Here is a 14,338-nt window from a genome sequence, read left to right on the forward strand (position 1 = left end):
CACATACAAACCGGTATGTGGACCAGTAACAATTAATCAGTCGCATTAAACCAGGACTCCCCGGCGAATAAAACACTTAATATCAGGGGAAATTATTTTTAGGGTGGCAAAGGGGTGGCAACACCAAAGCAAGCCCCCATGCATAGTTTTTGTGGATTTATGGTCTGACATAGAGTTGTGTTCACAAATATTGCATTACCATTAAGTATTCATCTATACTGTTTAAAATGAAAAATAAATAACAACATTTCAATATCCATCAAGGCACCAAGTCAATACACAATATAAAAAGCTTCAACAGGTTATACATGTATACAAGTTGCTTGTACCACTAAAGAAGACATGCAGTTCTATTAAAATTACATAGGCTACTTTAGAATTTCCTAACATTCGAACGAAATACGATAATATCAAAACACTGAAACTGAATCAGTAATGAAAACAATGTTTGATTTTCTTCTATTAACAGAGGTGGGAATGACTGTAATCACCCACTACAAACTATCAACCATATGCTCTAGCCAACACTCCAGCAACTGCATAGCAAGAGCCTAACAACCAGCCATAATTTCCTAGTAACCAACTAGCAACACTAGCAAACATCTAGAACATCTAACTGACCAAACTATTTATGTTTTTTAAACAAGACTTTAAGACAAGCCAGCATAATTTGTCTTTCAAACTTTTCAATAGTTATTACAGGTATTCTTAAATGCTTGCACATAATTTAAATACACAGATGACTTTCCTGCCCAGTGAACAACACTGTGACAAAAAAACTCTTATTAGGATTCAGGAATTATTTTTGCAGCTCAATGTGTATTACAGTATACATAAATTAAATCACAGATACAGATGTATAACTCAGGATTGAACTTTTGTGAAAAATAATTTTCATTTTACTACTGTAAAGTAATCTTGCAGTAGATGAAAGCACTAAAAAAGTTCAAATAACAAAGAATTGTACATGAACTTAGTATGCACCACAATACAGTACAGCAAAAAATAAAATACAAAAAATAAATTCAGCATCCTCTGCACATTTGGCTACATTACTAGCATTTTTTTGGTCTCCTGACACAAGACACAAGATCTCTAGGCAGTCATTTCTCAGTTTATAAAAAATGCCATACACATAAAAAATGGTTACAAATAAAATTTGACAGTCGTTTGAAGTACTGTAAACCTTGTTTGGAACGCACAAATAACCACTTATATGTGATATAGTGTAAAGTGTATATATATGTATATATAAGTGGTTATTTGTGAGTTCCAACAGAAGTAAAGTCATTTTAGGCCAAGCTACGCCCATGAAATATAAAGTTTACATACCTGATTAATGTGCAATAAGTACATAAAATTTCTAAAGAGCAATTTTTGGAAGGGACACAAATAATACAGTGAAAACTGTACTTGCAAGGATAGATGTGTGATAGGATATGTGTACACAGCATGTGTACATAGCATGGAGACCGTGTTTAAATATGAGTTCGGTTCATAGGTTCACCATGCGGTCATATTATAATTATTTAATTATTTTGCATCCTCCACATAGTATTTTAAGGTTTTGTCTGGGACTGAGGACTTCTCTAATTTAGATATTCAACTGCAGCAAGCCCACTGATCTGCCACTTAACATCATATTGAGCAAGACACATCCGTAGGTCTACAATATTAGCCTAATATCAGCTCATACACAGGCTTATCACCATGCTAGTTGTAGTGGGTGACAAGCTAACAAGCTAAGCTTGACAACTTTATAATCACTCATAGAAAAATACATTGTATATAATCATTTTTTATTTTGTCATGACTAATTTATTAATGATCCAGCATCATCTGTATTAAAGAGAAAGAATCACTTCACCCGATGTTTAAAGTGAATAAAATAGCCATGACAGGCTAGTTACTTACATATAACTACTAACAAACTTTACTCTCTCCCACCGAACTGGACTTGTGTATCGGTAAAGGGGGAAAGCAGGCAGTGGACCAAACCACTGTGAGGCAAGGGAGGGGGGATTCAAAACATTTCTGAACTTAAAACGCTTTTTCTGTTTATACTGTTGTACTACTTACACAATTGTTTACAATACACAGAGTCGCTTGTAACGATATCTTAAGGGGGACAACCCTCAGATACTCCCCCCCTGCAATTTACACCTATGGCTGTTCACCCCTCATCACACAGTGTGTATGTTATTTTGCGATGTCCCATGCACTGCTCATTAAATTAGTAGAATAAGTAATGTAACGCATTACTTTCCATAAAAGTAACTAAGTAACATAATTAGTTACTGTTTTAGGGAGTAACTCAATATTGTAATGCATTACTTTTAAAAGTAACTTTCCCCAACACTGTTTAAAAATGTGCTTCATGTGATAACATCGTGATTAAATGCATTCATACTATCATAAACTGAACAGAAGTGCCACCCATTTTGAAGAGAATGTGAGTTTACAGTACTGTGCAAAAGTTTTAGGCCACTAGCATTTTCACCAGCTAAAAAAATGGTTTAAAGTAAGTTATTTCTATCTTTTGCTGTAGTGTGTCAGTAAAAAATATTGGTTTACATTTCCAAACATTCTGTTTGCCATTAATTGTAATAATCTAGTGAGATTTGTGTTTGCACAAGGAGTCTGACAACAGCCAGTGCTCCACACTGATCTAATCTCATCATCATCCAGTCTTCCTGGAATGACGTGAAGACACAAAACAAACTGAAACAGAGTAAATCCAGAAGAACTGTGGCAACATCTCCAAGATGCTTCAAGAGACCTACCTGCAAAGCTGCTGTAAATGCAAAGAATGGTTGCACCAAATGTTGATTTCATTTAGTTAATAGAAGATAATTGATGAAGAAAATCTATTTATGACAGCATCCTCATTTTACAGCATTTTTACACAAGTGCCTAAAACTTTTAACAGTGCTGCAGCTTTGCAGGTAGATTTCTTGAAGCATCCTGGAGACTTTGTCACAGTTCTTCTGGATTTAGTCTGTCTGAGTTTGTTCTGTTTCTTCATGTCATTCCAGACAGACTGGATGATGGTGAGATCAGATCTCTGTGCGGAGCACTCGCTGTTGTCAGACTCCTTGTGCAAACAAAAATCTCACTGGATTATTACGATTAACGGCAAAATGAATGTTTGGAAATGTAATCTGATATTTCCTACTGACACACTACAGGAAAAGACCGACTTTAACTGACTTTAAACCATTTTTTAACTGATGAAAATACTAGTGGCCTAAGACTTTTGCACAGTACTGTATATAATAATTATTTTACACATTCAAATATGCTTACCAAACCACATGCATCTACAGCTTTAACTGTAAAATACATTTAAAGTAATGTGGTTTTATAGTTGGATGCAGACATATTCTATATGTAGAAGAGTTTGGTGGTTTTATTGGTTTTGTGGAGAGAGAAAAAATTCTAAATGACAAACAACAGTGTTTGGCTGCTATCTAGTGGTCACCAGGAGACATAGTATAGTGCAGAAGTTTTGAAGTGCATTTATAGCCTACTGGTTTCTTGACAAGATCACTGTGTAATGTATGCAAATTAAATTAGGAAACGTCTGACTTTTCACTTTTCACAGTCTTTTTTCATCTACCATTTCATAAACTTTCATATATTGTTAGCTTAATGCTACAGAATATGGGAGACATCTTAAACATTACCATTCAGGACCCGATGCTGCAAAAGTGGAGATAGCCTGTGATGGATCTGGAATGCTCTTTAACAAGTGACCATTAACAAATTAAAATGCATCAACTCTAATGTCATTGTAGGTGACCAATTTCATGCTGGTATAAGTACATTTCATTAAATGCATTATTACTAATCAAAAATTTGGTTTTGATAGATTTACAGTAGGAAATGGAACATGATCTGAATGCAGATTGCAGATTATTACTACATTTTAGGGCTGGCATTTCTTTAAAAAAAACATTGAATTATACTCTCTGCGTTAACATGAACCATCTTCAACCTGCTGAAATGTTATTAGAAATATATTTCCCTTCCGTATGTACGTGCTGAATAATAAATAAATATATTTCCCCACTTACCTGCCGCATTCTCATGAACAGTATTTTTCTTTCTGGTATTTCATACCAGTTGAATGTACAGTTTTAAATGAGTTTGATACCCTTACGAAAATTAACCATGGTTTTACTATAGTAAAAGTGCCATGTTTTTTCCCCCATTTTTACCATTTGTTTAACAACACTTTTACTACAAATAGCCTACCATCATTAAACTATGGTCAGTGTAGTAAAACGAGTTAATTTGTGGTTATATGGTTTAACTTAAAGTTATTTGTAGTCAAACCATGGCTAATTTGTTTGTGTGTGGTGGTGCTCATATTCCGAGCCCCTGCTGCTTATTCCATGTTTAAAATGACTGAATGAATGTGCAGTAATGGCCTTATTTAACAATATTAAACATTTAATTTTAGATCATTTTATTTTTTGTAATACTGGCGTTTTATTTTTGTATGAATTTGTTTTATATGTAGAAATTTTATTAAATATTTCTTAAAGTACACGGTCAGAGGCAGAGTCTTTTAAAATTTTATTCTTGCAAGAAGATCAGACAACTTCAGCATTGAGTTCTGCAGAAAAAGAAACAAAAAGAACTAAAAGAAATGAGCATGCTTCTCTGCTTACATACCCTTAACTAAACTACACTAAACTATCTAAACTAAACACATACCCTTTTGGCCTCATGTTTTCACAAACAATCTCCCTAATATTGCTACATACGGTTAAAGCGGGATAAACACTAATGCATGATATGTTTGATTTGCCACGTAGCATTTTCCCTGTGATACCTTGTTTTCATCAGCAAGCAAGAACATGCAGGTCATTTTGACATTTTATCATGTCAGGCCTTTTAGTTTGGCACTCAAAGAAACATCGAAAACATCAGAAGTGGAAGTGGAATCAACAATATATGTGAATAAGCCTCTAAATGTAAATATATTTTTATATACTGTTACTGATAATTATTAATAGCATGATAAAGACCCTTTCATTGTCACTTTAGTTATGGAGAATAGTTATGGAGTGTATAATCATTAACCTTTTATCATGGCATCAGTGATGGTGGCATCTTTTTCCAGGTCCACCGTGATTTTCTTGCCAACCAGTTTGAAGATGTTCTCTGGACTCACACCATGTGGTTCAGCCACTTTTACTGTCAGCATGTCGAGAGCTAATATCTCGCCCTTCTTCAATGGTTTCCGGGCCACTACCGACTTACCCAACTGCAGAAAAGGGCATAAACAGTGATTTAAATACATTTGAAAAGCCACCTATTGCTCTATCTATCAAAATAAGCATTGTATCTGACCTTGCTGTGACAGGAAGCCTCACAGGGCAGCATCTGTTTGATTGGTGAGCCCATTGCCATCTCAACCGTCCTGATGGCTCTCACCAGCTCCGCCAGCTCGGCCGGCTCCAGTGAGGCTGAGTGGTCGCTGCCTTTCCAGCTCTTATCCAGGGTCACGTGACGCTCCAGGACCTTCGCCCCGAGTGCCACAGCAGCCACAGACACACGGATGCCCGTCTCATGTCCAGAATATCTGATGGGAATGTCTGGAAACTCCTTCTGGAACTCCTGATTTAGGTAAAGGGAAACAGAAAGATCCCAAACTACTCATTAAATATAATTTTTTCTATCGAAATACACACAAGATCAGCTGGGCTATTTATTCATAGTTTTTAATGAAAATATTCTTTGAATTTAGTCATTATCCCATATTAGTCAATATTACTGACTAATCTAACTAGGTCAAACGATTAATCGCATCCAAAATAAAACTTTGTTTACATGCTATATGTGTGTGTTTACTGTGTATACACACACACACACACACACACACACACATATATTAAGGAAAATATTTTAGATTTATAAATAAAATATTTACATTTATATATAATCTAAATAATATACAAGTATATACATATACACACATACATATATATACACACATAATAAATATACAGAGTACACACACATTTAGTATGTTAACAAACTCTTATTTTGGATGCGATTAATTGTTTGACAGCCCTGAAACTAAATTTAGTATAATCAAAAAAAAAAAAAAAGATGAGAATTGGATATTTATATAGTTCTTATGTTTTAATTTATATTATATGACATTATATTATAGTTTTAGTTGTTTTATTACTTAACTAAATTAGTTTTTCTTTTTAAAATGAGAAATGTTCATTTCAAATAACTAATTTAAGCAATTATTAATACTTAACTTACAATGAATAATTAATTTTTGCAAAGAAGTATTCAAGCATTTATATATTCATTTAGCATATAAAAAGTTTGCAAAATTGAAAATGTAATTAATCATCTTCATGCACATTTTTCTCATCAGAGGTGAAATTAAAAAAAAAGCTTTGTTATATATTTCTATTCTATTCTATTCTATTCTATTCTATTCTAGTTTTACTTATTTTAGTACTTCATCTGAAACTAAATAAGAATGTTGCCTGTTTATAATCAGATTCATTTCAAATAACTAATTTAAGAAATGATTAATTCTTAACCTACAATGAATAATTAAATTTTTGCAAAAAAAAACTTTAAAACATTTTCTTTATTAATTTAGCATATAAAAATTGTGCAAAATTGGAAATGTAATTAATGTTGATGCTAATTTTTCTTCTCATCAGAGGTTAAAAAATAATAATAAAAATGCTTTATTATGTAATATTTTGGCCAGTAATTTACATAGATAACTAAATTAAAGTGGCTTGTCTTACAGGGATCAGGCTGAGGTTGACATGCTCTAGTGGCAGTGGATAAGCACTGGTGCACTGCAGGAAAGTGAAACTGGGATTGTGTTTCTTGACAGTTTGGTACACGCAGCGCATGGTCTCCATCGTCTGCATTCCATCACCATGGGATGACCTAAAAAACAAGCCAAAATGTTTGTTTTAAAACATGCCTGCTTCTGGGTGAAAATTGATGTTTTAGTCATTAATACATTGATTGCTTTCTCTGCAGACTTTAAATACACAATCATCCATGGTAGGAATTAAAATTCAGAAAATCCACACCAGATTTTCTAGGTTTCATCCTCTCTGCTCTCTGACCAATCAGCACCATCAATACATAATTTTTCTGGTACATCAGACAGACTTCAAATGCACATGGGAAGCTACTGACATTCAGTTCTCAGTTCTGCTTCTACTTTTTCATTTTCACACATCACAATTCAATATAAATACAAATATGTGTGTGTAATGACTGCTTCTAAAAAGGACTTTGCATGTCAAATGGATGTCAACTTCAGTGAGTTTTACCCTTTTTGGCAGTTTTCTCCAGGTAGGGAATGTTGTTTGTGTCCGCTGAGGCAACTTTGAAAAACAGCACACTGATTTCATGAAGAAATTCTACAGCCATCTGACCGAGGTAGGGAGAGAAATAGTTAATGCATTACAATCTGCTTTTTCTTCAAGGGACATTTAAGTATTTTCTTGCTATATATTAGAAATGTTCTTTATTTGTTCACCTCATCCATCCCTGATGCTGTAAAGAAGATGCCAATGTCATTGGCAAACTGCTGCAGTTCTTTGTATTGCTGGTGACTGAACTCCAGATGGTGCTTATGAGCCCCGTAGGTCGGTCCCCAGGCGTGAGGGGACGTGTAGGGACGCTCTAAAGCTTGTTTGGTGAATCTGTGTTCAATCTCGCTCTTTTGAAACTTGGCACAATCAGCTCCACAGTCCTGCATGGAGACAAAAGGAGAAGTAGAGGTGGAATTTGGTGATTAGGGTTATCATACTTTCTCCTGTTTTTCCCAGACAAATTCCCTAAAATGCCTAGATTTTGGTTTTGTTTTTGCTCTTTAAAGTCCTCTTATACATATAGGTTTTATATTATGGGCTCTTTTCTGTAAATCCCACTTTCTCACCATTGGTCGATTACATACAATGCCTGCACACTATTGGTCAAACTGCTTCTTGTTCATTCAGCATAGGAAAACAAAACAAGTCAAAACCAGAGCATTTTAGGCAATTTAGAAACCCTGGCCTGGAAAAAGAGAATTGATGGTTCCATTAAGAACCTTTAACATCCATAAAACCTTTCAATCCAACAAAAGATTCTTTAAAGTGAAAAAAAAAAAAAACCTTTAGATTTTTAAGATCTTCTTCACACTAACAAAATTGTTCTTTTAGGAACTGTTAACTGACTAACAAAGCACAGAAGAAAAATTAAATAAATAATTATAGAAACAAAAATCCCACTGTTTTCTCACTTATATTTCCCCTTTTAATGCAAGCTGTGGTGTTTTTTCCCCTGTGTTTTCAAACATAAAAAATGACTGTTATCAATACAGTATCAGATTTCAGATCTTTACCTTGGCCATTCGGATCATTTTTTTGGCGATTTCTATGTCTCCTTGATGGTTCTGTCCAATCTCAGCGATGATAAAACAGGGGTTGGAGCCCCCGATTTTTCTTCCAGGACAAAGTTCAAACTCAGCAGGCATTTTTGTAGACTAACTGTTAGTTTTTATTTTATTGACTAACTGATTTATGATTAAGAGACTGGAGATGTGATCACCAGCGCTCTGGCATCAAGCAAAGGGGCCGGAGTTGAGGGCACACTATGATTTAAAGAGATACAAGTGCTCCACCCTAACTGCTGCCAACCCCTATCCACACCAATTACCTCAACTGTTGTTGAATTTTAAACACACAAGGCTGTAAAATATTTAGCAGCAAACTAATACACCTGCCAACATACAGGGTATTGTGCCCACAGACTGACTTTATGAATTAATCGTACAACAAAGTACAAAGTTCATTTTATTCATAGTCTTCTAAATGATTTGCAACTGGACGTTATACAGTTGGACATTATATTAGATCACTTCAGGCAAGCCGTTTCAAAGTTCTCTATCCCCTCCACTTCAATTCATTTTCTTGTATTTTTACACACAATTTCCTGTCATACAAATAAGCAAAGTTCTACTGGCGCAGAGAACCACTGCCATTTCAACTTGATGACATGCATGCTCTCTTTCACATCCACATTCCCAACACAGCACTAATTATGAATTAATTTAACAAGTAGAATTCAATTCAATTTTAATTTAATTCAAGTAGAATTTTGAGGACGACTACACCCCTTCTCCTGTCCCATCTCACAATGACCACCAAACAGATTTTTATTTTTTTATTTATTTTTTTTTGAAGTTTCACAAAAGGTTTATTATTACAGAAATCAAGTAATTAGAAGCATATATCTTCAGAAGGGGATCCAGGCCAAAAAAAAAAAAAAAAAAAAAAAAAAAAAAAAAAGAGGAGGAAAACTAACTAAGGGTTTAGAACTAAATTACCTATCAGAAAGAAAAGGAGGCAATCCCCAACCTATTTGCTTCAAAATTAACAAAAGATTATTTACAAATAACGAATAATTAAAACAAACAACGAATAACTGCTTAGAAACTGAAATCTATTAGTTGCGGGTTACAGGGCAAACGAATTATGTTCAAACACAAAATAATGGCAAAAAACATGTCTTTCAATAAAATGTGCAGGATAGTTGCACGCGCATGCAGCGCGCCCATTGTATTCGACTTCTCTTATGAACCGGTTCGTTTTGAGTCAAAAACACAAAGCGCGGCCCAGTTCACTATGACTAATTGTTTTACATTTGTTCGTGAATCAGATAATTACTGCTTCTCGGCTAACTCAGACGTCTCCTGAGACATCTAATCCCGTCCGTATATGTCTGAGATTTATCGCGTAATTGTTTGGTGATCCGACTCTCCGACCGCTCGCAACACGTTCATCAGGCCTTTTTGCCGTATCCGACGAAACAATAATAGCATGAAATCAATAAGAAGAAACTAAGAAGCATCTGGTCGTATTGCAGTTTTCTCGATTAACACAATGTAACTGATGTTAGTTGTTTTATATTCCCAAACCATTCATTCACTGCTAAAAACAAAGACACATTTCTCAAAAAGTTTAACAATAAGTTAAACATTAAGTAACAAAACTGATGACACACCAATCAGAATCTCTGCATCTAACAACGGAGAGAGGAGAGAAATTAACGAATCATTTAGATGGGTATTATACTTACACATACAGTATAATTATAGTACAGTACCAATATATTAGATCATGGAAATTTCACTATTCTATATGTACAGTAAACTGTAGTACATGTTGTACACCTTCAGAAGTGTGACTGTCAAATTTTATTTGTAACCATTTTTTATGTGTAGCCTACTGCATTTTTGCAGAACTGAGAAATGACTACCTAGAGATATAATCTTGTTTCAGGAGACCAAATAGTACTGTATACTCTAATGAAATTTAGCCAAATGTGCAGAGGATGCTGAATGTAAAATCTATTTTGTACTGTACTGTATTGTGGTACATACCAAGTTCATATACAGTTCTTTGTTATTTGAACTTTAGTGCTTTTCATCTGCTGCAAGATTACTTTACAGTAGTAAAATGAAAATATTTTTCCCAAAAGTTAATTGCTGAATTAGCAATCTGTAATTTAATTTATGTTGTATACTGTAATAGACATTGAATTAATTCCTAATAAGACTTTTTTGTTAGTGTTATTGATCTCATGAGTGTTCACTGGGCAGGAGAGTCATCCTTGTATTTGTGTAATTATTTAAAAATTCCTGTAATAACTAGATTGAAACGTTTGAAAGACATATGTTGGATATTTATGCTGGCTTGTCTTAAGACTTGTTTAAAAACATAAATTGTTTGGTCAGTTAGATGTTCTAGATGTTTGCTAAAGTATTGCTAGTTGGTTGCTAGGCTCTTGCTATGCAGTTGCTGGGGTGTTGCTAGATTTTATGGTTGATTCTGTGTTATGAGTGATTACAGACATTCCCACCTCTGTTAAGAAAATCAAACACTGTTTCCAAAACTTATCCAGTTTCAGTGCTTTGATATTATAATATTTCTTTCTAATGTTAGGAAATTAACATTAAATCATCGACATCTTAAACTTGCACTAAAACGTGATTTTTACCATCTAAGTAGTAATTTAATAGAATCGCATGTCGTCTTTAGTGATACAAGCTCAGAAACATTTACTGTATATATATATATATATATATATATATATATATATATATATATATATATATATATTATATGTTTATTGACTTGGTGCCATGATGGACATTGAAATGTTATTTCTTTTTCATTTTAAATAGTATAGAGGATTACTTGATGGTAATGCAATATTTGTAAACACAACTGTGTATGTCAGACTATAAATCCCCAAAAACTACGCATGGGAGTTGCCACCCATCATAGACCCCATACCACCCCTTTGCCACCCTAAAAATTATTTCAATCTATCGTGGAAGCGAGAGCTCCGCGGCACAACTTACTCACAGAGAGATTCAACAGTACGTCCACAACAACGTTATTCGCAACACTATGCAGTCCCCAAAAAAAGTTGTCTGGGGCAGGAGACAGAGGACGAAACGACAGAGCTTCACGAAGCGCTCGCAACAGAAGCTCTCCAACACTGCTCTGCTTCCTAGGATTCAAACGCTCCCGCTCACAACGTAATCTCCTGCAGCTGCTCCCAATCAAGCGCCGCCAAAAGGAGAGAGAGAGGGAGAGAGAAACTGCGCAGAATGTATAGCACGCAATACAACAAAAACGTCAGACAATGAATGCAAAAATAAATACAAATAATAATGTACGTCCGAGGACGTAACACTAAATTAACAGACAAGTGTTTTTAAATCACTTAAGTGGTGACAGAATCAAACCAAAGTAGTAACAGGGCTTTACAGTGTGACCATTTCAATCATATTTGCGACTATGAAAAAATATTTCGGGCCACCAGTGCGACTGACCCGATCAGCGTGTGTTTTCGCTGAGAGGAGCTTCAAAGGTTTCTACGTGTTTTTTGCAACGTTGAGTAATGTATCACAGACATATCTCATGAATCCTTTCATAAACAAAGTGTGGAGAGAGTGTAAATAAGAGATTCATTGTGCAGTGTAAAGAGCTTTGTTGATTATAATGGAACGATCGCGATGAACTAAGATGAGACAGCTTTTAATGATTTTTAAGGGAGTTCGTAAATGAGACATTGATTTCATACAACAGTTAGTGACTTACATTGTCTGACTATAACACTATTGCCTGATTTCCTCAAAAATAGTTTGAAATAAAGTCACAACTGTGCTGCTGCGCATCCCCATTTAAACACAGCGGTGTTTCGTTTATGAATAAATGTTTTTAAACGAATCTAGTGAGTCAATGATTCAATTAGCCACTCATAAAGACAGTCGCTTTATTTCCCTGAATGAATCAGCCATTCGAACAAATCAAATAAATTAATGATTCAGTAATTAATTCAGTGACTTGCCGCCACCTAGTGGCAGTTGTAGTTTAATTTTAAAGTATCTTTTCAGTAATTTAAACCATTTAATATTTCTATATTCAAAATTTTATATTTAAAACATTAATCTCAACATGAATTGATGAATTTGATTTCACTCATGCCACCTCTGAGCCTCATTAAACATATCAGAATCAGAATTAGCTTTATTTGCCAAGTGTGCACAAACACACAAGGAATTTGTTATGGTTTTTTAAGGTGCTCTTGGTACATACATGCATACATACATACATATCTGACATGAGAACAGAAAAAAACATTTAAATAAAATAAAAACTTAATAAATAATAATGTGTATGAATCTGGAACAGAAGATTTATGTACAGATTTGTGCATTACTCTATATACAGCTGTATAAATAAGAGATGTGCATGTGTATTTACATAATAATACTACAGAAAGAGACAATAATTAGAAATGGAGAAAAAAAAAATACAGAAATGAATTGTAGAACACAGGTAATGATTCATGTTTTAGCTGTTTAAGCTGGAGATGGCATTTGGGAAAAACTGTTTTTATGCCTAGATGTTTTAGTGCTCAGGGATCTGTAGCGTCTGCCTGAGGAAAGAAGTGCAAACAGGTTGTGTCCAGGGTCTTTGATTATGTTTCCTGCCCGTTTCTTCACTCTGGAGTTGTACAAGTCCTGAAGGTTGGGCAGGTGCACACCAATGATCCTTTCTGCTGTCCTAACAGTCTGTTGCAGTCGTCTTATATCTGCTTTGCTGGCTGCCCCAAACCAGACAGTTATAGAAGAGCACAGAACTGACTCAATGACAGCTGAGTAAAACTGTGTCATCAGTGCCTGTGGTAGATTGAACTTTTTCAGTTGACAAGGAAAGTACAACCTCTGCTGGGCTTTTTTCACAATGGAGTCAATGTGAATGTCCAACTTCAGGTCCTGGGAGATGTTAGTTCCTAGGAACTTGAATGAGTCCACTGTACAGTGCCAAAGTGCTGTTCATGATGGTGAGAGGGGGGAGTGCAGGGGTGTTTCTCCTGAAGTCTACTGTCATCTCTACAGTTTTGAGCTCCAGGTTGTTGTGACTGCACCAGAGAGACAGCTGCTCAACCTCCTGTCTGTAAGCAGATTTGTCGCCATCCTGGATGAGACAGATGACTGTGGTGTCATCTGCAAACTTCAGAAGTTTGACAGAGGGGTCTTTAGAGGTGCAGTCATTTGTGTAGAGGGAGAAGAGCAGTGGGGAGAGAATGCAGCCCTGAGGAGCTCCAGTGCTGATGGTGCGGGTGCCGGATGTGAGTTTTCCCACCCTCATTAGCTGCTGCCTGTCTGTCAGGAAGCTGGTGATCCACTGACAGATGGAGGTGGGTACAGAGAGCTGTGACAGTTTATTCTGAAGGATATCTGGAATGATGGTGTTGAAAGCAGAGCTGAAGTCCACAAACAAGATCCTTGCATATGTCCCTGGTTTGTCTAGATGCTGAAGGATGTAGTGTAATCCCATATTGACTCATCATCCACAGACCTGTTTGCTCGGTAAGCAAACTGCAGGGGGTCCAACAAGGGTCCAGTAATGTCCTTCAAGTAGGCCAACACCAATCTCTCGAATGACTTCATGACCACAGATGTTAAAGCAACCGTTCTGTAGTCATTAAGTCCTGTGATTTTTGATTTCTTGGGTACAGGGATGATGGTGGAACATTTGAAGCAGGATGGGACTATACACAACTCCAAGGATCTGTTAAAGATCATTGAGAAGATGGATGATAGCTGGACAGCACAGGCTTTAAGAGGCAGGCTGGAGAGACACCGTCTGGGCCTTTGGCTTTCCTTATCTTCTGCTTCCTGAAGACTTTGCAAACATCACCTTCACAGATCTTAAGGGCAGGTTGAGAAACAGTAGGGGCGAGAGAGGGTCCCAGCGCTGCACAA

At 35.6% G+C, this 14,338-nt stretch overlaps 1 protein-coding gene across 1 annotated transcript; it reads right to left on the bottom strand.

The window, feature by feature from the left end:
• Positions 1-4,606: 4,606 nt before the first annotated feature.
• Positions 4,607-8,620, bottom strand: nansb (N-acetylneuraminic acid synthase b). The gene is given in 7 exon segments (XM_051099152.1): positions 4,607-5,275; positions 5,362-5,628; positions 6,795-6,928; positions 6,931-6,942; positions 7,338-7,437; positions 7,547-7,762; positions 8,396-8,620. Coding segments are annotated over 7 exon segments (1,050 nt in total). The 5' UTR covers positions 8,528-8,620; the 3' UTR covers positions 4,607-5,086.
• Between the last annotated feature and the right edge of the window lie 5,718 nt (positions 8,621-14,338).

The sequence above is a fragment of the Labeo rohita genome, chromosome 25 (assembly GCF_022985175.1).
Source record: "Labeo rohita strain BAU-BD-2019 chromosome 25, IGBB_LRoh.1.0, whole genome shotgun sequence".
NCBI classification, from domain to species: domain Eukaryota; kingdom Metazoa; phylum Chordata; class Actinopteri; order Cypriniformes; family Cyprinidae; genus Labeo; species Labeo rohita.